Source organism: Silurus meridionalis, chromosome 2 (assembly GCF_014805685.1).
Source record: "Silurus meridionalis isolate SWU-2019-XX chromosome 2, ASM1480568v1, whole genome shotgun sequence".
Classification (NCBI taxonomy): Eukaryota; Metazoa; Chordata; class Actinopteri; order Siluriformes; family Siluridae; genus Silurus; species Silurus meridionalis.
The window spans coordinates 33064411-33092361 of record NC_060885.1 but is presented as its reverse complement, the minus strand read 5'-3'; the positions used below and the strand labels follow the sequence as shown (position 1 = coordinate 33092361).

Sequence of the window (27951 nt, the reverse complement as noted above, 5' to 3'; positions counted from 1 at the left end):
AATAAGAACAATAAGAATAATGAATAAGAACAATAAGAATAATGAATAAGAACAATAAGAATTAATGAATCCAAACCATTCCTGAACCCACATCATGACTTGTTTTATTTAAGACATTTATTAAACAGAATCTAAATGCACAGTAAAATACAAGAAACATATACATAAAGTACTCATATATAATACAAAATTTTGTTTTCCAATAACAGGAAAATGTCCTCACTGTCGAAACTCTCTCTTTACTCAAGAACGTAGTTATCGTATGGGAGCAGCACATGATGAGTCACACAATCTGGCCAAAAAAATAAAAAAAAAAGTTAAAAAAAAAAACTCCCGAGAACACACATTCGACACATCTGTTTTAGATTTTTATACATCGGGAACATAATCATACAGATTTGCAGTAAGTCATCTTACCTAAAATCCATTGTTCTGACAGGCACCTGGTTCCTTCAGGCTTTTTCCCCCTGTATTCCCCGATGCAGATGCTGGCCTGGCGAACGCTCCTGCACACGGAGCCCCCACACAGCTGGATGAGCTCTGTGAGACTGTGGCATGGAGGCTGAGACACCGAAGACACGAATATAAGTGGTTGCTCACGGAACAGATCCTGCTGATGCTCTCCAGCCGAAAGATGCTGCTGTAACCGACAGATCTGCAGGAAACAGGGTAGAGGAAATTAGCAATTGCAATTAAATACAGTCATAACCATGTCGAACAAAAATACTCAACATTGCCTTACTTATAGTCTACAGAGCTAAACTTCTATCTCATGCACACTTTACTGGCAAGAAGCTTCAGAATTGGACTCTCAGCAAAAAAACATTTCAAAAACCAACCCCCTTTTTTCTTTAAGCAATATAAAGTCACTTGACAACGTGCAAAACCCTTTAGTCATTACTAAGGGGCTGCTCCTGGTCTTTACTCAATACAAGGTGGTATAAAAATAAAAATTAATTTTGTAACGCGCCAACAGGTGGCAGCACACGGCTGCACGCGCAGTCACAGGGAGCACAGACCTTCATAAGTCAGTATGCCAAATGACATGTTCCTGTGTACATCCGGAGCTGCGTGACTGGTGCTTGACTTCTAGGACGCATTCCAGAAGTGGCAGGAATGCTGGAAGCACTGTATTAATGTGCGCGTGGACTATTTTTGATAGCGTGTAAACGTAGATAAATAGTGCTTTCTTGTAAACAGAGTGAGTCTCGAAACTTTGAGACCCCTCGTGATCAACTGGTGTCTGCAGGAAAGACTATACACTGCATTTTGGATACTGAGATTTTTTTTTTTTTACCCATTCAGGCATCTGAGCATCCAGACACAGGCACAGATGATGGATCAGAAGGTGGTCTGGATTCCAAAACATTATTTCTGGTCTAAACCACACTCACATTTAAATCTGAATACAGATACTCAGATTTAAAAAAAAAAAAAAAAACCTTGCTTTAAGCAATTCACCTCGAGTCAAATATACAATCCACAAGAATTGCTTTGTTTCCTTCCAGTAAAAAGTACTAAAACCGTAGGAAAGGAAAAAGAGGCCCAAGTTTGAATTGATCCGAACACAGCTTTAAATCAAAGCCTGCGGAGTGCAACACACACACTAATGAATTACAAGCACTCACAAACGCACAGACTGTCACAATATTTGTTCAGGTGTGCCAACAGTCACAGATGATAAGGGTTTAGGCGCTATAGCACTAGTTTTGCCACTACTTCTACATTCCGGAAAACACTCGAAATCACGAAAGATAAAACTCAACAGGGTGCTCTTTCGGTGTTGTTTTATCTCTAACCGCTTTGCTAAAGCCGTCATTTGAGAGAAAGAGGAAAAAAAATCTCGAAAACAAAAGGCAAAGCTCAGTTTTAGACGTGAGCACAAAGCCACTCTTTCACAGTAATGACAACAATTTACTAACTTAAACTCTGAAACTAAATAGACTTTGCATATCGCACGTTGCATGACGGGAACTGCATTGTGCTGCCTGTGTGTGCAGGACAGAGGTCCTCGGGTTTTTGCATCTGAAACGGGGGGTAATACATCAAAGATCTCGCACAATGGCATCGTATGCGCCTCGTTTGTGCTCCCCTGGCTCCAGTTCGAGGGCTGTGAATGCTCGCAGACAGCTTGAGCTGGCATTCAAGCGGCCGCCGAGGGCATTCGGGATGTGCACCATGACCATCATGGGTCAGCAGCACGGCTGAAAGGGACAATCTGCTCTGCTTAGCAAACACACCAGCGCCATTTTAAAAGGCTGTGGAATTTAGGCTGGCTGGCTGCTATTTTTAAACTTTAGGTTTGACATCTTTTATGGTGTTGGAACAGTATAAAAACTTCTAAATCTTTTAAAACATCTATATAAATATCTGTTGCTACACCAAGGACAGTAAGATCCGTTTCCTATTCATCCTTCCCTTCTTTTTTTATCGGTTTATAGCAAACCCTTTATTTAAGAAACATGAGATCAGACGCAAAGGCCAGCTGAATACATGACTAATGTATATATAAGTGACACCAAGTCTTCATTCACATAAACAGGAAAAAATCTAGAATAGATTCCTGATCCCCCCCCCTTAACCAACACCCTACAATCACGAATTCCCTCATCCGGAATAAATGAACAGAAAATGTAATGTTGTAAACTCTTTAAGAAAAAAGGAGGACATTGGGTCACTTCCTTCCTCAGCTTCCAGCTTCCTTTCGACATGAAACGGGACCCGAAGCAAACACGAGCCTCCCACGCACGCGTCGCAGGAAGACGATTCAGAGCGAGCACCTGAGCTGCAACATGTGCGTCTCTGCGACAACCCGGCATTCTTCATCGGCACTTCCAGCAAAACATTTTTTCCAATTGGAATCATTTCCAATTGCGTTGTGTGTTAGTATAAACCCTTGCTTTGAAATAAGCTGAAAAATATCACATGAGCATGTCATACACAAGTACAAAAAGTTCTCAAACGTTCTGACGTGGATCGAGTGGATCACAGAAAAACACACAAAAGATCTGACGTGGATTACAGAAAAAATGTTCTCTCAGGTGTTGACGTGGAAATGACGATTAAAAAGCCACAGGCGAACATCACTGATGTCTGTTCTGAAGAGACCCCCACGAGGTTAAGGACAAAACATCCTCTGAGCGGAACGATTTCCTCACCACGGCACCTGCTTTCCGTATCCGTCACACTGGCTTCATTGGTGACGTGTCGTCACTGGGAATTGAAAGGAACTGTGTATTCACTTGCTATTTAAAAAATATATAATATACATCCAGCTCCTTCAATGCAACTTAACATTTAATTAGCATGCAACTTATTTGCTCATTTTCTTGAGCTCTTCTGGCTTTTATATGAACTTTACATGGTGGACGGGCCACGAGACAGATTTAAACACACAAATCATAGATACAGTAAAGTTTTCTTTCAGAAGATGTTCATTTCGCATTTTTGGAAGAATTCTATGGTGTCAGTTTTCCGACATAGGAAAGTCCTCACCGTGTAGCAAATATAAAAACTATGACGAAGCAAAACACTGTGCTTTAACAAGCAACGTTAGTAGTGCAGTAGTACAAGTGGAATAGAACATCTTCAGGACAAACCATCGCAATTAAACTGCACCAAAGACATGATTTACAACCGGAAGTATCTCCAGTGACATCTATGAGAACTCGGGTTGAATATTTTGCACTGTGGCATGAATAGAGATCAGGAATTTTAAGATGACACAAGCTTTATTTATGACTCCTGAACCCGTTCCAAGATGCTCGCGTCTACACTGCTCGGAAACGTCTTTCAGATATGACAGGCCAGACAGGAAATGAAGGCTGGTGCTTTTTTGAGATTGAGAAAAAAAAAGTTCTTTTGCACATTTATTATTTTTACTCTAAGTAGGAAGGAGGTTTAGAGGGTTAAAAAGTTCATGCTCTAATGTTTGAGAAACAAGAGCTGCCTCCTGAAGGGCTTTTTCTAAGTAGCCAACTCAAAGAAAAACGTTAATCCTGGCATTGTAGCTCCTGGTCCCTCTCCCGCCAGTCTGAACAGACTTTCTCTGGAGCAGAGGAGGCAGCCGAAAGGGACCATCCGACGGGAAGTGTTTAATTAGCATCCCCTGCTCCTGTCTAAGAAGGAGGGCTTAAGCTTCTCGAGTCCTGCAGTCAGAGGAGCATAGAGGTTCATGCAGGACCCAGAGTGTGCGCAAGAGTGCTGAAGATTGGGAGCTGCTGAGTGACGCTTATACCACTGCAGCATGCTGATATTTGTCTCCACCTCCTGCCTTTCATTATAAATGAAGCTCACAAGGGGCACTGAGAGAATTCTGAACAGGGGCACTGGTGCAACAGCATTTAAGCTGCAGAGAATTTGACACGTGGGGACGTGAAAGGCAACTGCTACATTAAAAAAAAAAAAGAAAAAGAAGAAGCAGGATGCTGAAAGCTGGGATCTTCATTTTAAGCTTCTTTTTGGCATTCGGGGAAGGGTTTGTAGCCGGCAAGAGGTCATATCAGATTCAGAACGGGCCGTGCAGCTACACGTTTTTGCTGCCCGAGCAGGAGGCATGCCCTCCAGGTAGCTATGGCAACCAGGTGCAAAAAGACGACGCGGATGAATACGAGGAGTCGCTACAGAGGCTGGAGCAGTTGGAGAACACCATAGAGAACAACACTCAGTGGCTGCTCAAGGTACAATTTCAGTGTTCATAGTTTACACGATGTTAAGAAGGAAGACTTTGAAAGTTCTAAAATTGACATCCATAATTATAAAACCAGAACAGCACAGGTGCATGTGGACGTTTTCTCATAAACTTTTTTGCTGTAAGTGTTAGTTTTCTTTCTATATGCCCAAAACATGAAAGAAGTGTAATGCAAACCAAGAAACAGCATAGTTAATGTCAAAAACATACACTCAACCTACCCACGTTTTGTGTATGAGGAAAAAAAATAAAACAAAAATAATATTTCCGCTAACTAGGTCAGTAAAAGTTGGGTTCGCCAGAACAGCGGTAATCAACGGAGAATCTCAACTTTCTGTAGTCAAAAAAGTTGTTTTGCTTTAATAATTTTTGTAAATATGAATAATAATAATTAAAAAAAAAGATTCTTTGGTTTGGATTAAATCCAATCCATTCAGTCAAACAAGCTCAAAACGAATACAATCTGAAAAAAAACAGTGTGTTTGCTTGATTATGAAGTGTATGTATAGATAAGAAAAAAAGTGTGTTATAGAAATCGGCGTAAGAATAGAGAAAATACAAAAGGAGGAAAAAGTTCATTGTGTACAGTGCAATGCTTCGTTTATGGTAAAACACAGGATGTTCTGAAAATATACCCGTGAGTCAGGTGCATAATCCCGGGGCAAACGGAGTTTCTTCTGCTTGCCAAAAACGCTCTCAGATACTCAGAGACCTTTCTCCTTGAATATCAGAGTTACGTTCCAGCACAACGCTACTGTGCGAAGCTCGTAGTGGGTCATAAAAAAAAAATAATACACAGATTTTATGGCACGGTTTCCGTTCTGACTGTCAAAGTCTGACATTACATGGAATTGTCTGTGCAGTCAGAGGAAAGGCTCTTCCTCCAAGTGGCACTTGAGGTCTACAAGCGAAGGTCAGAGGAAAGCCCATCAGACCCCAGAGTGTCATAAGGTCATTCTACAGAATTCTCACGTTTGGCATATTTGCTTCATTAGCAGCCAGGACGTGACTCTAACGTGAAATGACGCCATCATGTCCTGTCAGTTTATAGTTTTTGATGTAAATAGACAGGACAAATAAGGTTTCCTAATGGAAATCCGATAACTGATTAGACCGTCAGATGTCAGTGAAACGTCCGGCCAACACAGACACTCGAACGGCAGAGAGGAAGACAAACAAAAATTAAAGCGGATTATCAAAGTTGTCACATTTGGCATCGGCGAGGAAAAGTTAAATATATCCCTAACCGCAATAGTACAAGTTTTCCGGAATAGCACTGAAGCAGATAAACTCTAGGAAAACATTTTGCAGTAAACAGCGAAAGCCACGATGATGTTTTCTTCCTCCCTTCAGTCACGTTATTAAAATGTTTTCATTGAGGATGCAACTGGTCACTCGTGCTCATCCTGTTTGTTCGAGTGCCGGTCTCTCTGCTGTTCAGGAACTCCATGCAGGAAAAAGCGCAAGGACTGATTGAGAGCTCGACACGCAGCGATTCCAACGGGGGCGCAAACAAACGTGTTTTGATTCATTTGTTGTTGGTTTATTTCACGGCTCAGGAAAAACACTTAACTGAGAGGTTGTTTTTTTATATTAAAATAGTACCCTGTTGTGAGGTGAAAAACACATCACTTACTCGCCAAATAAAAAGACGTATTTTAGAAAATTATATTCATGCATTAGTGGTGACACTCAACAACAACAATTCAGAATTCAGCACCATGTGGAACTTCCTAACATGCTTTCTCGCTTTTATCCAACATGATTTTATAAACGTTACTTCCAAACATACACATTTTCTCTACGATTTATTCTTGCTAATTCCTATAATACCTACGGACGAGGCAGACACATGCTTTTTCATACACCGAAAGGCAACTTCTATGTCATTATGATACTCTTTCTCATGCTGCGTCGCAGGGCGGAGTCAAAAGAAAGCGCCGTCTGCCCTCTTCTGCATACACGAGCTCTAGCTCATGACTAGCTGGCGTTTCTTTGATAGACAGGGGCGACCCAGGCATTGCATTTTATCCCATACTCGGCTATTTATTTTGCTCTCAGACAGCACTCATAACAACACGCTTGATAAGGGATTGAATTTCAGCACCGTTTTCCCCCAAAGCAATGTTTTTTTAATATTTATGGTTAACCACAACCCGTCTTCAGACGCTCGTGCTAACAAGACCACCTGTGCGAACAGCAACGGCTTATGAAGTTTACAGCAAAAGCTTTAACAAGCTGAAGAAATTTGGCTTCCACCAGTCCAAATGCCTGCCAAGAGAACATATTTCTCTAAGGCTTGGACTATTATGTATTTGGAAAGTCTAGATACATTTAGCCCTTCGGGGTCTACTTGAAAGGGGTTATGACCTTGTTATGACAAGTTCCATTTAAAACTCATCAATGAGCTCCGAGTCTGTAATATAGCTATAAAACATCTGACCAGACTTGACATAATCCTTAGTGAATGTTACTCATGTCCTGTTATCTCAAGATTTTTTTTATAGGGGGTTTAAAAAGTATAAAAGTATAAAACTTTGTAACTTTTAGTTAGTTGCTTTATTCTAAATTTACTTAAGAGGGCATGTTACAGAGACCATCACCGGAAAGGGCGTGGTGGCGAAAAGTGGCTAAAATTGTTCAATAATTGTGTGTATTCATTATTCTTGAAATAAACGATAAGTAAAAACAATCGTAACTTAAAAGTCTTCAGAATTCAGTTTTTGTTGAAATCTGCTATATGCAAATTGAAGATTTTACAAAGGGTTGGAATTGCAGTAGTTTGAGGTCCAATTCGTGAAATGAACAGCTGGGGGAAAAATAAATAAATAAATAAAAATTTAACCACACATCCTGCATCTGCTACCGTTCACAGCTGGAGAGTTACATCCAAGAAAAGCTGAAGCAAGACCTGGTCCAACTCCAGCAGGACACCGTTCAGCACCATGCAGCAGCCATGATCGAGATCGGCACCAACATCCTGAATCACACGGCCGAGCAGACGCGAAAGCTCACCCATGTTGAAGTACAGGTAACGACGCTAATCAGATTTTCTGAACATGATGACTCAGCTGGAGTATTCAGTAATGAGGCTAGAGTACACGCCACAGTTTGGTCCCAGCGTTCCCTTTTTCTTTATTAAAATTTGATTGTCCTATTTTTTCGCCTATTATCAAACTCAACGACTTTTGATATGATGAAAAGTGATGTGTAAACGCCCCCCCTCTAACACACACACACACACACACACACACACACACACACACACACAATTAAGGGCTTTCACATGGCCACATGCTCATCTATAACCAATAAACGTCTAAACCCACACCATGGCACGTACGATCAGCCACAGTCCGATTTGAGAGCAGCTGGAATTGATTGTGACAGATTATACTCCGGGGGAAATGTGCATATGTCTAAATCCATTAGGTTCTTGTAGATCGTATTTTGTCAAATAAGGACGCCTGCAGATTTTACGTCTTCACTTCATGTCATTCACATGAACGCTCAAGTACAGAAACTTTGGAGTAAAAAGTGGAGTAAAAAAAAAACATCTATAAAGAACTAAAAGCTGTAATTATGCAAACCCACAGCAGGGCTTTGGTAAATAATTGATTAATTAAAGGGCACTAAAAAAATTGGAATATTGAGTGTTTGTTTTCTTTTTTTTTCTTTATAGGTTATAAACCAAACGACGCGGCTTGAACGTCAACTTCTTGAGAATTCAAAGTCAACAAATAAACTGGAGAAAGACATGATCCTGCAGACGAATGAAATAACCAAACTCAACAGCAAAAACAGGTGAGAAATGTATCCTCCTTTACAAGAAAGAAGTAGCAATGAAATGTTCAGCTGCTCTGAATAAATAATTACGGTTACCATACCAACCATAGGTTTTGAAGTTTTGTTTTAATATTATTATTATTGTTTTAAATCTTAAAAAAAAAAAAAAAAGATCAGTGAAGTTCACTATATGAACGAAAGCATTGGGACACCTGACTTTTCCAACCATGTGGTTCTTTCTCAATCTGTTACCACAAAACTGGAGGAACACAATTGTGTTTAGATGCGGTAGCATTTAAAGTTTCTACAGATGTGGGCAGAAAATTTATAATCCACACACTTAGTTCTCCATGAAACAAATCTAATAAACTTTTTTTTTTTTAAAGCTTCTTGGAAAAGCGGATGGAGGACATGGAAGGCCAAAGGCAAGCGGAGCTGAAGAGCCTGCAGGAGGAGAAAGAGCAGCTGAAGAAGCTGGTGGAGAAGCAAACAGACACCATTGAGGAACTGAAGCAGCAACTGCAGCGTGCCTCTGAAGATAACCTGGCCATGGAGCAACAGCAGCTTAAGCTGGAAGAAATGGTCAACAACCTCATTCAAAATATCAAGAACCCCACCTGTGAGTGAGTGGCACAGCCATCGCAGACAAAAAAACTGTTTCCTTCACACAGGTGGAAAAACAAGTGGTCAGAATAATATTATGCCAAACTAGTACTGGACTGGGCGAAAAAAAAAAAATTTCCCCAGAGATTATTTAGGTCATAAAAATAATTGAGATTGCTTTATATTTCGACAAAGATTTGCACAGAGATCCGTTAAAGTAACTGATGATAATCGCACGCTTTTAATGACGTCACGCATCTCAATCAGTTTCCTTTTTTTTTTTTCCTTCTTGCAGATAAATCAGCAATGATGCAGGACATGCCCACATTGTACAAAGACTGCGCTGCCATCTTTAAAGCCGGAAACAAAGAAAGTGGAGTCTACACGCTTGCAATCCCAGATACGAAAGAACAAATAAAAGTATGAAGGAGTTCTGTTTTTTCCTTTTTGCCATTTCACATAGACAGAGAGCATCTATAAGCCAGAAAGAAAAGACAGAGGAGAAAAAGAGATTGACAAAGAAAAAGTGAATGAGACAAAGGAAAGAATGTGTGTGTGTGTGTGTGTGTGTAAGAGAGAAGGATATTGAAGGGAAAAAAAAAGAAAACCAGACAGCAAATTATAAACAATAATTTCACTGCTTAAGAGTTGAATAACAGGAACAGCATGAGGAACCACCAGTGTGTTTACGGGGAATACTGCATCCAGAGGCAACCTTTTTGTTTTTAGGTAGTTAGTTTACACATGCCTGTGCAGACCGAACTCTCTCCTAAGATACTTTTCATGCGAAGTCATTTAAGTCTGGCAAATTAACAGCCGTTTAACAGACACTGCACTGATCCTAAGCGAAGTAAAACAAAGAAAGTGTATTAAGCGTGACAGGAAGTATGACACACACCACAAGCTACACATCTCTAGACGACTCTGCGTCTCTTTCCAGGCGTACTGCGACATGGAAACCGAGGCAGGTGGATGGACAATAGTGCAGAAGCGATTCAGCGGCGCCGTCGACTTCGATCAGACGTGGAAAGAATACAAAATGGTGAGATTTTTTTGGGAAGAAAGACAAATCACAGACATCGGTCATGAAGTTTAAAAGGTCCTAACAAACGTGCTGAAGTGTTAAATGGTTCTGATTTTTTTTTTTTTATTGAATAGGGGTTTGGAGATGCTTCAGGTGAACACTGGCTGGGTAACGAGTACATCTCCAAGCTGACCAATGAGCAGCAGTATGTGCTGAGGATAGAGCTCACGGACTGGGACGGAAACACTGCTTTCTCTCAGTATGAGGAATTCTCCTTGAGCAATGAAGAACAAAAATACAGGTGAGAAATTATCCTGTTATATTATTATTATTATTATTATTATTATTATTATTATCAAGTGAAATTTATTAAAGTTTCTGCTGGGTTCACAAAGTCAAATCTAGGGTTAGTCTATTTTTAAGACCATTAAAAAAATGTAATAAAATAATATATATATAAAAAAAATATTTAATCATTATTAATCGTGTGATTGTCGAACTTAATCACACGTTTTTATCTGTTCTAGATTTAAAGATTTATATATCTTTATAAAGCATGAACAGAAAATTTTAATGTTAAAGTAAACGGAACTTTTGCTGTTTCCACACGGACGGTTTTAATTGCCGGATTTTTTAATAAAAATGGTTGTGAAGCATTTTTGAAGCATTCATCAGATCCAGATACTGTTAAAGTGTTACCCCCTTCATATGCCTGTGTTTGGATAAGAAAACAGTTCTAATAGTTCCATTTACGCTGTACAGTATAAACAAAAAATATTTTGATGTACTGATGAATGAACCATAAGCGAAAAGTTAATACACAGTTGCACTTTTATACTCGTGCTGCCACAAAATCTCACGAGCGGTGCCACACACTTGTCCTCGTTCCAAAGTAAATATTTTTGCCATCTGGAAATGGTTATGGCCTATGAGATACAGAAACAGGACGACAACAGCCCAGAGCTGTCTCTGAACTCTTATCACGCTCACTCGAATACAAAGCAAACCATCTTAAACCTTGCTGTTTGACCTCAGGGCAATAATAAACCGAAGGCAAAAACAAAAAAAACATTGCCTCGAGATTTCATACAGTAACAATGTTGGACACAGTGAATCAAACTAGACAACACCATGGGGTTCCTGTTGTCCCTTTCACGTACTGAAAACAGGCGGAAGTAAATAGAGCCAGAAAGAGTGAGTGAGAAATTGTGTAGAGAGAAGGAGAGAGAGCTAGGAAGACAAAGAAAAAAAGGACATGATTGCACGATTTTGCGTCTAACAGTATGTGCGTGAGAGCGATTCTATTATATTTTCACTTTATATTGGAAGAAATCAAGCAGAGCAAAAAAATTTAAGAAAAGAATATTAAGAGAAAACAAGAGATAATGAGAAAATTAGGAAAAGAAGTAGCAAGAATAGGGAAGAGAAAGATATATAGACAGATGGATAGTGCATGATAGGGTGTAAAATACAGAAAGGAAAGATTACATGCATTAACTGCTATATATAGATGTGTGTGTCCTGCATAGTTAATTCACAGAGAGAGAGAAAGAGAGAGAGAGAGCTGATCTACACCTGATCTATGCGTTCACTGCACTCCTCTCACTTCTCCATACAGTAATTAAGGGCTTCCTTCTGACATTGTGTATTTCTGCATTTCCAATTACACAGGATACACCTTAAAGGCTACAGTGGAACTGCGGGTAAAATCAGCAGCCTTGCCCAGCCAGGAAGTGATTTTAGCACAAAGGATGCAGACAATGACAAATGTGTTTGCAAGTGTTCACAGCTAACCACAGGAGGTAAGCAGGTTGTTGTTGAAATTATTTAATTTTTCAATACAAATATCCACATACACACACATCCAAACAAGCTCATTGCTACAACCTCCTTCCCCTGAGGGTCCTCCTACTTTTGCATTTTTCGTGTCTGGGGTCACGACTCTCAAGCGAAATTAGCTGGGAGGTAATCACTGTTCATCTCTTTTGGGAATTGGGCCCTTGTGAAAGTTGACATTAATGGTCTGGGAACTGCAGACTAGCAGAGCCTTCTATCTCGTGGGTGTTTACAGCAAACTGCTAACTCAGCCCTCGTGTTGCTACAAGGTCTGAACAACCTTAACACCCCACCCTTGCTACATATGCTCAAATTCTTGTTTAATTTCTAACATCTGTACAGCTAAAAATATTACATATATGTATACATACAACAGTATTCGTTTGGTTTCTATAGTAACATCTTCAGACACTTCACATCCTCTATAATGTCTGATAATAAACAGATTTTTAAATATAAAGGAAAATGTATAATTGTTGAAAGCAAGTGTTCCATATAAGAAAGTTTGCTTCCAATTTTATGGCTAGAGTCTCTAGTGTCAGTGTGTACCATCAGAAACTTTTCAGATTTTAGGTAACATGAAAGGCTTTTTTTTCACTTATTCACAACCTTAGCGTGAGAAAAAAAGGAAGAGAGAACAGAGGCTACTAAGGGAATCAATGTCTACTTCTGTTTAATAAGAAGAAATGGGTGCCATGGCCATATGTGGTCAGCAGCCCGAAAGAGTTACAGCAATACAAGCCAATCAGAAGACAGTTACAGCAATACAAGCCAATCGTAATACATCTTTAAGCTCAGGTATGTGGAAGAGGGCAGACAGCATGGACATAACTCATCATGAGCACCAGATCTTGTGTTAACCTTCACCAACCCTGGATGGTTTTGTCAGCTCTCCCCATCATCCATGAGTGCTTCAACCAGGCCCTAATTTGTGTGTTAATAATCTAAAAGTTATTCGGTTTATTTTCACAGGCTGGTGGTTTGACGCCTGCGGCCCTTCCAATCTCAACGGTGTGTACTATCAGCAGGGGCAGCACACCAGTCGCTTCAACGGTATCAAGTGGTACTATTGGAAAGGCTCTGGATATTCACTTAAAGCAACAACGATTATGATAAGACCAGTGGATTTCTGAGAAGACATTGGTGCAGTATTGAGGCAAAGTGATACAAGATACTTTTAGAGGGTGTTAAAAAAACCTTTATCTACAAGTCGAGGAAGAAAAGCCTGCAAAGAAGAAAGCACTTGAAAGAAACTTACAGATTTAACACAACGTATTAAATCAGTAAGAACATGTGAGAAACATGTATAAAAAAATTTAAAATTGAAAAAAGAATTTTTAGGATGCAGCACAAAGTACGGATAAGTGCTGTTGAAGAAACCCTGCATTGGACGTGGACCTACGGGACTTAAATGGGGTTGCTATTGTTCCATATGCGAAACCACATAATGGCATCGAATGCATTATTATTATTTCTGAACATCTTGTTTATATACAGCTTTTACTTTGATAAAGTTTGAAGATAGAAAATGCAACTATGGTACAAAGGTAACAAAACACTAACAAAGCAAATGGTAAAAGTCGTCCTTTTGTTTACAGCTGTTTAGTGATTTGAATATTTTGTAATTTTAGTACTATTTGCAATTCTTAATATATTTCTGAAAGACAAATTTCCCAGACTTTTCTTTTTTTATGTATAGATATATAGATATATATATTTTGCACAGGATTTGCCTCTTTGTATATTTCAAACCTACCTTTACAGCCATTTGAAATAAGCAAAAATAAGTTTTAGCATAATAAAAAGAGCGGAAAGAGAACTGTTTCTTTCTGTATAGAGACTGCAAAGTAATACAGTATTGCAATTCTGCTATGTTTTTTTTTTTATCATTTATTACATGACAACTCATCATACTAGCAAAACCAAATCTTCAGCTAAGTTGCCAAAAGGACTTGATGTAATAGGTTGTAATTACACTATACACTGCTGAGGCATCAATTCCTATTTATTTATTTTCTTAAGTTACACACACTTTTGCATTGAAATTTATTTTGGTTAAAACCTTATTGCAATTTGTTTGTTGTATTTTTTTTCCAATGACATTTTTTAAGGCAACATGGATATAAATTCTTAATTACATGGCAACATTGTTTAACAAGTTTTAATTAATAAAATCTGACTGAGCAGTTTTGGGGATATTTATTTGTATTATACATGCTTAATAGTGTACTTTAAAAGGTGTTTGACAAAATGTCATTAAAAAAATGTTACATGTACAATGCTTTCATTTCTGATTTGTTTTACAACAATCTAAAAGAAAGCCCTCTCTATAGCGGGAGTTTGTATGGGGAACAATCTTTCAGACAGTTTCGATGATCTGATCCAAATATGACCTCACGATGCAACACGGTGGATACCTGAAGCATGCAGAGCTGCCAGTAAAACTGAAATCATCACTGCCACAGCAGGTGAAAACTGAAGGCAATACATCCTCTGTGCATTCTGACAGACTTTCATTGAATTGGAAAGCTATCAACAAGTTTAGTTATAGAGGGATTAAACCCCAAAGCCATGGTTTCCTTTGAAAAGTCACAATGCTGGCATCCAAATATTTCAATCTGTGCCACTTTTGGAGATCACGGTTGAAGACCTTGACAGAAGAGGCGTTTTGGTGTACCTCACAGAAAGCAAATTAAAGTGGAATGCAGAATACTAATATGACTTTCTTTCCTACAAAAGCCCATTTCAGGGCAGGGTGAAAAAACAGAATAGGAACCCTACTGCACCTATTTTCCAACCTTTTACTTTCCTCCAAGCAGGATGTCTACATTTCAGCCAAGTTGTCTTTGTAAAACATCGCCTTTTATCCACATTGGATGATTCTTTTCAACCTGTGCCAGTTTTCTGTTCCCGTTGGAAGAAACGATTCTGTAAAATGCACCATATTGTACATTATTTGTACAAAATAAGACTTGAAAAATGGCGAAATTTCTGCATCACTGTGTAGTATTGAAACAAATCAGGATAATATTTACTCATTGGCTACGATAACGCCAAGAAATCGACTTTTACAACCGTGATGAGCAGAGAAGAATCTCAGAACACAACATGGGAAAACACTGATGTGGATTGGCGACCACAGGAGAAGACCATGTCGGGCTCCGTTCCTGTCAGCCAAAATCAAGAATGTGAAGCTACACTGGGCAGAGAAACTAAAACTGGACAATTAAAGTGGACTAAACTAAAGATCGGAAGATGTGACACGGCATCTCAGATGTTCCTACTACATGATAAGTCGACTGGATACTTGAGTCACATTTATAACCAGCAATTAAACAATGTTATTAAATATGTGCGCACTTGAAATACGTTTAGGATTCGGCTTACCGGGGCGGCAGGAAAATGATCAGAAAGTTCATACGGCTCTTCTGGAACCCACTGGCGATGCTCCAAACACCATAAGATCTATGAGAAAATATTTTTTTTTATTGATCTTTTTAAATAAGTCCTAAATCTAAAGACATTAAAAACATATGACAAAATACTTTTGAAGTAACTTCCTCTCGAAACCACGTGTGGAAAATCTAAAGAAATATATTAATTACAATAATATAATTCAACTTGGGACCTTCTATAAAAAGGAGTGAACAGACTATTGATGACGTCATGAGCACCACTAAGATGCCTCTAATGGGCCCCTGAGCAAGGCCCTTACACCTGCTGTTGAATATTCAATACATTTTTATTTGTATAGCACTTTTAACATTGTCTCAATGCAGCTTTACACAGATAATGCGGTGATAAAGGATGAATACGATGTTCTTCATAAGTGCAAGTTTGTCCCTAATAAGTGAGCCGCAACTGTGGCAAGGAAAAACTCCCCGAGACGGCATAAGGGAGAAACCAGACTTAAGAGGAAACCCATCCTCATCTGGTTTGCACCGAATGTCCATTTATTACAGATAAACGATGTTGAGGTGCAGTGATGGTGATCAGATGAAAACTGTAGTCCTGAGTCAGTGCAGCAGACTGATCAATCCTCAAAGCTCCTGTCTTACAGTGTGATTTCATTCATACGCAGGCCGTATATATATATAATAGATAATTGTAAAGATAATGGCTCAAAAATGTAAATTAATTTACTGTATATAACGCAGTCTCCGGGACGCAAAGTACATCAGACAAACCCACCCATTCAAAGGAGAGAATCCAGCATCCTCGTGCGATACCCAGTAGGATATTAAGGGTGCGTCGTGGACTCCCGGACACCACGTGTGTCGTACTCTCACACACCATGTCCACCACAGTGAAGCCACCCAGAGAGTTCACCACCTGTAAGACCGTCTGCTGTTTTCTAACAAAGAGACATCACGCCTTGGTGTTAGGGCTGGAGATAGAATACAACTCATTTGCATTTCATTCCTCCCACAATGACTTCAATATTAAATTTATTACTCAGTTTTAATGTTATCTGTAAAACAATTTATTTCCAAAGCTTGAGGGTCAGCTCGAGCACTTCTGATGAATGACAGATTTGTCATGAGTGCAGATAATGAACGTCTAATAAAGTAATAAATAAATAATAACATTGCAATAATACGTGACATGTGACATGTCAAAAGCAAGCCAAATATACTTACTCGGTTGGCATGCTGGTCATAACTAACGTTCTATTCTTCTGAAAGGGAAAAACACAACAACAACATATTAGGGTCAACCAGAAAGAGCATGAAATATAAAGATTTGTCCATATAAGTAATATAATAATTAGCTCTATTTCTGATTAGGGATGTACTGGAAGGCGATACGGTAAACAACATAGCAGATCACACACACACTTGCATGAGAAACACATGCCGGATGTGTCTGCGAATTTGGTGAGAGGAGAGGAAACACAAGTCCAAGGCCATGAAGAAAGGGGAAAAAGCAGTTAGCGTGTTGTTTAAGGGACGGCAGCGTGTCCCTCGGCTTCATCCGCCCCCCCCTGTACTCTGGCCCCATGATGGCAGGTCCTCGGTGCAAGCATGAGCGAAAGGCATGCATGCAAACACACACACTCATACACGCCGCTTCCTCTCTGCTCCCACCACAGGAAGTTGGGGGTTCAGCTCCATCAGCACACAGAGAAGCCAAAACATTTCCATAATACATAACATGTTTATAGATATGGTTATTGACAACTGTGCAGCCAGGTGCGTAGACGTGCTTCCTGGTCTTGGATGTGCTCGTGGCTGAACGCACTGCACACAAAACATGACTTTAGCAATTTTGCTAACTGAGGAACATCGTTTGGAAATTAAATACCCAAGTTAATTTATAAATCAGGCATAAAATCCACGGATTAACCATAAATTCTGTGTTAAACAACTCTGGATTAGAAAAGAAAGCTCTTTGATTTAAAGCCGACATTCTTTTGTACTCCTTTTTTTTTTTACATCCCATTCTTCAGTCATCATTCGACCCAGAGAGACTCCTCTAACAAAAAGCGCACTGTGAGTTATTGAATGTTGGTACATTGTTCGACTTGTAGTAATGTGACTAAGCACTCTTTTCCACTCCTGGGTCAATGCCTATAAGATCACCGGCATTCAGCAAGGGGACGTTTTCTTCACACTGAAATAATCTTTTCCTTTCTTTTTCCTTCATGGATGCTGAGTCGAACAAGAGCGCTTCAACAAGCAATAAGTGTTGTTCAAAAATCACGTTCAGATACAATCATAATCCGTTCCACTATCACCACTGATGCTTGACAACAACACTGGAACAATATGCGCTGAATGAATAAGGAATAAAACAAAATGACGGCGATTTTACTGTTTAACTTTGACACTGTGGAACAGACTGGAGACAAGTTTGCTCCTGTTATCTCTTACGTTAAAGCAGGTATATAAACATTCGTTCCTTTACAGGCTTGAAAAGATTTACTGACCATGACCGACCTGAAGACTCTCCCATGGCAGAAAGTGTAACGATGGTTATAAAGCCCAGACGCCACCAGACTCTTTGTCTGGCAGACAAAAATAGGTCAAATACAGGTAGTCCCTGACTTACAATGACACCATCACAACTTGAAAATATCTTAAGTCATGACATGACCTAATCTACCCAGGAGTGGTGATCAGTATGGGGTTAATAATTGAACAAATTACAGTACAGAATCTAGCAAAAACAGCGCAATTAACACTACTGTACTGTATAAATTTTACACAATATATGCTAAAGGTGGAAAGTAATAAACTAAATATATTTATAAAATGTACTTATATATTGAATTAAGTCATTTTTTTAAATCTGTAATTTTACTTGGGTATGTTTTGTTTAAAGTATGGTACTTGACTACATTTTAAATGATATCCATTGCTGAGTAAGCAAAAAAAAAAAAATTAATGCAAGGGGAAAAAAAAAAAAAACCCCAGACAATACAGACGCCAGTGATGCAGAACCGTCTGAAAGCGAAATGCCGTCGAATCCGCTGTCTGAATTCTGAATCTGCGATTTTTTTCATTATCATGAATGACATTATAACAGGAGATTTTTTTTTTGTGCAAAAGTGCATAACTCACATTAAACTCAAGTCTGTATTTAAGTCAAATTTCATTAAAGTAACAGTATTTTACTGTGTCCCAACATATCACACGAAAATGTTGCTTCGTATCGCTAACGTCAGCGAACAAAGTAAAAGTCGAACCATTGTAACACATTTTTGGAACCAATTTTATTTAGCTGGTTATGGAGCTTTTTGACCATACTGTAAGTGAATTTGCTGTTACTATAGAAACGATACAGCGTTAGAACAAAACTATAGATTTAATTATAATCAGTCAAATACACGGATTGTAATAAAATTAACTAACATGAGATTTTATCCTGTTTGGGCACTGTATTTACTTCAAATGCATGTTCTTAAATCAGGAACCGCGATGGTTTTCAGTCAACGCTTGTTAAGACAGCACACTTCCTTTATGTTGATTGACGAAAATGAGTGCTCTTAACGTTCGGCGTGAAAAAAAAAAAAAAAAAAAGGACGATTTTATTTTAAACCAAAACATTCCTGTGTGTGTACAGAATCGCTTTTACGATGTTTGATATATAGCCCATTACTTGAGATGTTTTTCCAGCAGGAGATGCATCTGACACCAGCAATACAATGCAAAGGAGCATGAACCCAAGCGCTGGTGTGAACTGCTCTAAAAGTGTGTTTCCAATACGCCCAAGCACAAATGAAGGAAATACTTTTGGGTATGACACAGCGAACATGGTGGCCAGTTCATGCACTCTGATATGATCGAGGCCTCTATTCACAGTAAAGGGGCACTCAAACTCCATATGTTACACCTAACAGACCCAAGCTATATAAATCCTTTTTTTTTTTAACTATCAAGCCAATTGTCTCATTTCAAAACCCCCCCTTCTCCTCCTCCCTGCCCTTACTGCAAATATAATGATTTCATGCTTGGTCTTGGTGTCCTCTCTGATTTAACTTTATACTTCTTGTTAGTTTTTGACACCACAAGTCATATCGTGCTCGTCATAGACGGGGTTCAATTCCTCCACCGCTTTAATGAGTTACTGACTCAGACATGAGATCATACGATAGTTGTCAAGATGATCCCGATTGCAAGCACCTGCGCTGCATCGTTCACAGAACGGTCTGAAAATCCAACCACAAATCTCTTTACCAAGAGGAAAAAGGGCAGAATATCAGAACACTAGAAACTAAGAACAATCTTGATTATTGAATCAAACCAATGTATTTATTTTATGCAATAGTCTAGAAACAAAGAACCATGATACTACTGTTATGCCAACGTGAACACTGCTTTTTTCTTGTTCCTGGATAGAACAAAAACAACAAGAAGTTCCCTTATACTGGTAAAGTAGTAGCTGAGTTGTTAAGGATCTGGATAACTGATAAGAAGTTCGGGAGTTCAAGCCCATGTGCTGCCACTCTTGGGCCCTTGAACAAGGCCCCTAACACTCTGTGATCCAAGGGCACTGTATCATGGCCAACCCTGCACTTTAATTTCACTGTATTGTAATGTACACATGACTAGCAAAAAAAAAAAAAAAAAAAAAAAGCAATAAATGGAGATGCTGGAACAATTCTGGTTTGAAAAGTCAGAATCTGAACGCTTTAATCCTAGGTCACAAAGCACTTGGCAGAAATCCAATTTCATCAAGACACCATGTCTAGAGAGAAATTTGGAGATGGTAGCATTATAATTTTGTGGTGAATGATGTTTCTCAGCATGAACAGGAAACTGACTACTGATCTAGTCAGAATCTGACAATCCTAAATATATAGCCAGAGGTGTTTCAAATCTAAGAAGCTGAACATATCAGAATTTTTCAGGGCTCATATCTCAATCTGAGACTCTGAGACAAAGCTTTAAAAAAAATATAGCCCTATAGACCTGATACAGCTTGAGCAATTGTGGAAAAAATGGGCAGGCTGAAATGCTCCATCATCATTTAAGTCATTATTGCTAAAGCGTAAAATGCATGATATTATTTATTATAATTTTTTAGAATTAATCCTAGTGAACCTGATCTTCTTGAGAAGAATGTAGATAAAGGCATTTCTGGTCCTTTTGCCAATTAATAATAACCTTCATTTGTATCCCTCCTCTGCAAGATCTGATGTATGAGCCTTGTGTGTCATATTTAATGAACCTCTTGCGAGCTCGAGCGTCCCAGAAGAGAGGATTCATTCTCCGAAGAACAGATTTCAACGCTTGGATTGCTTATCGCACCCGACATCGGGCTCCGGCATGAGGTCACCCAGTCCGTCGCTTTGATCTGTGCTGATACAAGCCAACAAAATACCTGCTTGTGCACTCTATTTAACGCTAGTCTTCATGGAGGTGACGTCAAGCAGCCATATCTCCAAACTTCCACACAATGGAACCCCCTGGGACAATCAAGCTCCCTCACCTGTTTTAGGACATGAATGAATGTGTTCTCAGACACAGGTCACATATTAGTAAAATCAAATAAAGATCACGGAGATGAAAGCCTCCTGGTGCCACTCTGGCAAACAAGAGAAAGTTTCGTCAAGGCTGAAGGAGCGCCAAAGGAGGACTCAAAACAGGTGCAACGTCCCAGAAGCAAAGACAACACACACAGGAAATAAAGAATGCGACAAAAGAGCGAGGCACAATAACAGCTTCTTCAAAGTTAATTTTTGAACCGTGCTGCAATGTTCTATAGAGACGGAAGGGCAGAGTTTAAAGCACTCGTGAGAAGTTGACATGAAGTAACCCGTATTCGAACTAGTTCTTTAATTAGGAATATATGCATGCATATATTTTCCCAATTAAAAGTCAGAAAACAGGAGGTAACAAAGCACGTGTTCATAATCTCTCATTCACGTGATTACAATAACCAACAAAATGCAGAAATGTAACCTCCCTCCCTGTCTGCTGAAGATAAACCACCCTTTTATTGTCCATTGCTTAGATAAGGCCATGTTAAACAATTTGTGAACAATTCTGTGCATGCACGAATGGAAAGGTGAATGAATAAAAGGGAAACTATGCTACGGTACAGAACCCGACTTACTTTACCTTCATGTACTTATCCATTTTCACAGTCCTTTTTGTGCTCATGTCGCTACACAATTCAGTACATCTGTCAGTGAGCCCATCTGAAGTGCTTTTACTGTGTGTGCCTACAAAATGAAAAATACGCAAAACAAGATAAAAAAAGAAAAAAAGTTTGAGACTGGAGCAGCACACCACAGGTGCATCTGTGCAGTTGAGCGCTTCCTAAAAAGCGCTCGCAAACAACGTCAGGCTTTGAAAGTGATTTAGAAGACACATGAATAATCAGTTTTTTTTATTAGGAACTAGTCATTAAGCTAAGCAACGTACAAAAGTGCTGAACAGCGTGCGCTAAATGAGATTGTTTTTCGCAACAAAAAGACAAACATAATACAAACTGTCAGGATCTGATCAATAATTAAGAAATTCTTGAATATTTGATAATACTAGGTTTACTTCTTACATTCTTGACTGTCATAAGTTTTATTACTTTAAGTTCAGGGATGATTGGATAGTTTTATATCGTCCTTACTTTCCAAAAGAGAAACGGAGCTCTGCTTGGTTCTCCTCCTCAGTTTCTTTGCAGCAGGCTCTTCTTCCGGTTTCTCTAATGTGGACGCTTTAGGACCTGTCAGAGATGAAGTCATACATGAACCCATCAGCTCTTCCTCTGGTGGGCCTGATGCATCCATGATAGCTCCATGATTGTTTAAGGTTTTCGATTTTCGGTTCCTGCTGCAGTTTTCTTGAGAATGGCTCGTGCGCCTGTTTCTGATCAGAGGCTCCAGGTCAAAAGAAGGTAAACGCTCTGCTTCAGAAACCGAATGCGCGACCGGGACCTTCCGTTTGGGTGCGTCGTTGGTTGAAGTGAAGTAGTCCTCAAACACGCTGTCGTCGTGGTGGTTATCGTTATGGGTGTCGCCAGAACCGGACATCTTGGCTGGCTTTTTTATATTTCGCACCTTCTGAACATCGCTTTGAGGTGAAGGAATACGTTTCAGCATGCGTGTTGAGTCACAATCATCCAGGTCAACGTTAGTCTTTATTTCTTTTGTGCTTCGTGGAATTGGGCTTACTCCAGGTTCCACACCGCTAAAAGATCTTTTCTTATTGCATGGTTTTTCTGCTGCTCCAACTTTAGACTCGGATAACAGAGGTGAAGCTGATTTATTTGATACCGCATGCACATAATAATCTAAAGAAGGCTGTTTCGTCGCTCCGGAACAGGCTCTGCTTCGCCTTTTATTTTGTGGCAAGGAGACTTCTCTGACACCTGAAGAGTCGAACGTCACCCCAACATCTAAGTGAGGAGGTGACTTTTCAACACGCCTATTAGATGCCTTTTTTGTCGATAGTTTTTTGCTGTGTTCTTTCACTCCTTTCTCGCTGCTGGAGGCATAGCTGGTGCGTGACAAACAATTTGAAGACTCCTCTTCTTCATCTACGTGAAATCAAAATCACTCGAATCAAATCTTTTCTTTTCGATGACAGAAATTATTGATTTATACCTAATTATATTACATAAATACACTATATGGACAAAAGTATTGGGACACCTGACCTTTCCAGCCATATGTGGTTCTTTCCCCAAACTGTAACCACAAAGTTGGAGGCACCTTTACGCTTCGTTTGAACTAGAAGACCCAAACCTGATCCAGCATGACAATGACTCTGTGTACAAAGTCAGCTCCATGAGGATATGCTTGACATGGTTTGGAGTGGAACCTCAACCATATTGAACACCTATGGTATGAACGTGACTTTATCCACACCCTTGTGTCTGATGAACACGCCAAAATGTAGTGGAACACCTTCCCAGAAGAGTTGAGGGAGTTATAAGAGATAAATTGACCAGGTGTCTGCAAACTTTTGGCAATACAGTGTAGGATTATTGTCTCATCATTTCATACTCATGCCATTATATGATGGTGTCAGTTAACAAAAAAAAGATATACGGTCTCACCCAGTAGCAGCTTATTTAAGTCAGTCGGCGTGTTCCCAAGAGACGGCCTTGTGGAGTCATCCATTGGCGAGCCCTGAATTTGGGAAGCTGATTCACAGAAACAACAACAAAAAAGCTGTATGGTAAATCTAACAAAATTGATTCTACAACCAAAAACTTTATTAAAATATACATGAAATGCTTTAACATAAAACAACTGAAAGGGGGAAGAATTATGCAGATGTACCAGTTGGTGAAAGATTCTCCCTCTGTGCTTTCATTTCCCTCAGCCGCTGAGCCATGGTGTCAGCTCTTCTAGAAGAGGGACTGTACACTATTCCGTTCTCCTCATCAATAATGAACGGAGATGTTTCTGTATCTGTAACTGTACAAACATCAACATCAAACATGAGACAATTTCCATTATTAGATGTGATAAACAAATAAAAGTGAATTGGAGTGAAATTTAAAAGGGGCGGGGCTTCACCTGGGTGCTGGTTAATACGAAAGTATTTAAACTTGTTAATCATTTCAGACTCCTATGCCGATAAAGGGATTCAAAGGATCCCAGGGGTTGTAAAGAGAAGAAAAAGACACCAAGAATAAAAGTTTCTTGCCTACAGGAGAAGATCGGACAAGTTCTCCCATCATTTTGTCCAGCTTTCTTTTCAAGCGCTTTGGAGTGCTTAGAGGAACGTCCCTGGGTTGCATGCACCGGTGCTACAAAAGAAAACAAGTTATTTATTACTTACAAATTTCTCTACTCAAATCTGCTCTACAAATAAATATATGGCAAAAGAGAGAAAAATGGCTGAACCAATCAGCTCACTTGTCTCTTCTTCAAGCGACAAAGCTGCGACTCGTCGTTGTGAGCAGGATAAAGGTCTTCGTCGGCATGTTCGTTGTTGTCTTTGCACCTGTGCAGAACAGACACGGTGGTGGATTTAATGGCAGGAATGTTTAATTGTCTATATGTTCAATACCGGTATTCAAAAGAAACGCTAATACACCCAGAAGCATATGCATTATAAATTAGCCATCAATTAGCTGTCTAAAAAAGGGCTTGAGAGTAACTGTGTGTGTGTGTGTGTGTGTGTGTGTGTGTGTGTGTGTGTGTGTGTTGGTGGCAAATATTTTAGTTAAATATCTAGTGTGCTTAACTTTTTATTATTTTTTATTATTAAATGACTGAAAGTATGTTGATGAATTACAGACTTAAATTATAGATAAGAGATGCTTGGGGGAGACTATTAGCATCACACCACTAATCAAATCTCTGCAGGAGCGTGTCTGAAGCAACGACTGATTAAATTAACACAGACTAATGTTTGTTAATATGGGGGGGGGATTTTACTTCATTATTTAATACTATCCTCATTTTTTTGTGTCCAATTTTGAAACTTGAGGTTCGAGTGAATTTGGTGGCTGCACCTATTGCAAAGTCATTTAGAGGGAATAGAGGCAGGGGAAAGAAATCCATTAGTAACGGAGTTCCTTGGTATTAGAGAGACTTACCCGACTCATTTAAAATGGAAAAGTTATTCAAAAGGTAAGCGATATGCAAAAAATATATCCTTTAAACATAAACCGATTTCATTACACAATATTTTATTAAGGAAAAGTAATACAAAACTCCAGCCAATTCACAAGTATTATACTCACAATCAACTTTCATGTCTTATCAAATCTCACACACATACATACACTATATAGTGCACAAACTGCCGGCAATAAAGCTGTTATAATAATAATAAATCATAATAAATAATCATAAATGTATTTGTTATAAAATTTGCATTAAAACAAACACTCACATCAGCTGCTGAATGTGAATTTATATATCAATATTTGTTCTATATTTCCCAGCGCAAAAAGTTAACCATTTTTATATTAAGCTTATAATGTGTGAAACTGTGACTTATTAATATTTCTATTGTAAATGCAGCAAATAATAATCTAGCAGATATAAAGGTTTTGGCAGCAGTAAGGCCGGTTAGTTAAACAGAATCACTTTCGTCTGAATGTTTACACTTTTCCAAAATTTCCAAAACTTAAACTGCAGATAAGATTTATTTTTAGCTTACCTGGCCACCCAGTGGACGGACACGATCTTCACACCCATTTTCTTTGCTTTATTCCATGTGGCTTGATGGCCTTGTTTAAACACCACATGGGTGACTTGTTTGTTGAGCGTTTTGCACACCTGAATGCGAAGCAAAACATTTTTTTAATAAAAATAATAATCATATCAATGAACAACTTATAAATGATAAATGCGCAAAATGTTTGGCAAGTTCCCTCACTTGAGCACCCATATCTCGAAGCTGCTGAATAAAGGGATCTGAGTAATTCTCGGTCTTACTCGCGGACCACACGTCCACATACGCTACAACATCTGTATGATGGAAGAGGAAACAAACGAATAAACAAGCGCGCACACACAAAAACACACACCAAATAACCTAATACGAATACTAATAAAGGAGACAGGAATGCGCTTTATCTGTGCTTGTACAAACAATTCCTTTTGAGATATTAATAAACAACTATTTTAAAAAATAAATAAATAAGTACCTTTGAGTACAGCTGCAGGAATTTTTTTCGAAGCCATAACTGAATTCGAGAGACCACCTTCCCTGGAAGAAATATTCAGATCAACCACACACAGAGTTTTTCTTCCACTGCCAGAACAGAGCTTGTAGCTAAGAAACAATCTTACACACAACAATTCTCTCTTACAATTAAAAAATACAATAAGTACATCATATATTCTCCATGAGTACAGCCCCATGAGTTATTCACTTGGAATGGCTTTCCAAATATCTTGAGGTGTTGAGTGCTTGTTGGCTGCTTTTCCTTCACTCACCGCTCCAACTCATTCCAAACCATTTCAACTGGATTCAGATCGGATGAGGAGGCCAGGTCGTCTGATTCAGCACTACATCACTCACCTTCTTAAACAAATAATGTGATCTTACCTAACCTTATTGTCCTGTTGGAAAACAAATTATGGTTCCCACTTAATGCAAACCAGATGGGATGACATGTTACTGCTACATGCTGTGGTAGACTTGCTGGATGAGTGTGCTCCCAATTTTCACAAAGTCAACAACACTGTCACCAGCAAAGCACCTCCACACCATCACATCTTCTCCTGAATACTTTATAGTGCTTCAACCACACATTCAGCGACCACCTGGACATGGTGGTTAAAACCAAAAATATCAAATATGGATCAGTTTTCCACTGATCGAATATCCATTTCGTGTGTTTTTCAGCCCAAGTCTCTTCTGCTGTTTGTTCTTTCAAAGTAAAGTAATATTTTTGGCCACAATTCAACCATGAAGACCTGAGTCATTTAGACTCAGTGGATGTTGAAATATGTTTGCTACTTGAAGCTTTAATGTAAATTTCTGAGACTTGCTAATCAATTTATCTTCTGCAGCAGAGGTAGCTCTTAGTCTTCCAGTCCTGGGATAATCCTCATGAGAGCCTGCTTCATCATCACGCTTGATGGTTTTGAAGACTTTACTTAAGTTCTCAAGACTTTTGGGATTGATCGACCCACATTACTTAAACTAACGATGTCTTTGCTTAACTGAGTGTTTCTCGCCATAATATGGATTTGTACATGATTTGTAGACGCACTAATAGGGCTATCGACTCTGTACTCACCCTTTCCTCTGCACAAGACAACTGATGGTCTACACACATTAAGAAAGCGAGATTCAGGTGAACCACCTCGTGAATCTCCTTTTGAGTCTGGTTCCTCTCAAGGTTTCTTCCTCATAACATCTAAGGGAGTTTTTTCTTGCCACAGGCTTGCTCAGGGATAAATACACAACATTCACCTTGACTGTTGATTTCTGTAAAGCTGCTTTGAGACAATGTCTGTTGTGAAAAGCGCTATAGAAATAAACTTGACTTGACTTGAATGTGATGAGAGAATGCCATGAGTTTGTCATCAAAGCTAAATATAAAACACATTCTGGGTTGCTTCACACTTAATTTTTGTTGTCTACATGATTCTATGTGTTCTTTTATAGCTTGGAGGTCTTCACTATTAATATACAATGTAGAGAAAACAGTTGAGCAAGATGTCTCCAAACTTTTGATTGTTACTGTGAATGTAAACAAGAAGTTAAAGATCAATGCTAAGCAAATGGACCACTTTCATGCTAGCTCTGGGTCTGATTAGCAGGATAAAACTGATTAGACATATTTACAGCACGATTTCTAACGATTATTAATTGTAAAATGTAAAACAAACCGATATTTATAACTACTTACTTATTTATTATTAGGTTATTCCAACTTACCAAAAAAAAAAAAACACCGTTCGCTGGACTGCCGTCTAAATGGACCCAGTGAAGGAAGTCATAATTATCCGCTACTGTAACTATAACTGTTATAACTGTTTCTGGATCTTTTAAAATTCTTATTTTCCATATTTTGTTTTTACATTTAATTTATCCAGAGCACATTTTTTTTTTCTTCGCGGTTTGCATTTGCACCTCTTCTTCTTCAA

General features: G+C 38.9%; 2 protein-coding genes across 4 annotated transcripts; one reads left to right on the top strand and one right to left on the bottom strand.

Annotated features, from left to right (window-relative positions):
* Positions 1-82: 82 nt before the first annotated feature.
* On the bottom strand, positions 83-27951 carry mcph1 (microcephalin 1). 3 transcript variants are annotated; one of them, XM_046872570.1, is made up of 15 exons: positions 27714-27951; positions 25998-26059; positions 25727-25818; positions 25508-25626; positions 24253-24340; positions 24041-24143; positions 23671-23808; positions 23445-23531; positions 22014-22922; positions 21506-21609; positions 16580-16617; positions 16131-16293; positions 15327-15404; positions 418-655; positions 83-292 (listed from the first exon to the last, which is right to left on the bottom strand). In XM_046872570.1, exons 2-15 carry the CDS (start codon positions 26032-26034, stop codon positions 240-242), a joined length of 2247 nt encoding a protein of 748 aa, XP_046728526.1. In that variant the 5' UTR covers positions 26035-26059; positions 27714-27951; the 3' UTR covers positions 83-239. The 3 variants fall into 3 exon arrangements, with proteins under 3 accessions (XP_046728526.1, XP_046728533.1, XP_046728542.1); XM_046872577.1 differs by having other exon boundaries at positions 25998-26054; positions 27743-27951; XM_046872586.1 differs by having other exon boundaries at positions 25998-26060; positions 27745-27951.
* Positions 536-14218, top strand: angpt2a (angiopoietin 2a). The gene is made up of 10 exons (XM_046872599.1): positions 536-669; positions 1306-4679; positions 7566-7721; positions 8373-8494; positions 8863-9095; positions 9375-9499; positions 10020-10121; positions 10238-10404; positions 11775-11905; positions 12912-14218. The coding sequence occupies exons 2-10, from the start codon at positions 4425-4427 to the stop codon at positions 13070-13072; spliced, it is 1452 nt and encodes a 483-aa protein (XP_046728555.1). The 5' UTR covers positions 536-669; positions 1306-4424; the 3' UTR covers positions 13073-14218.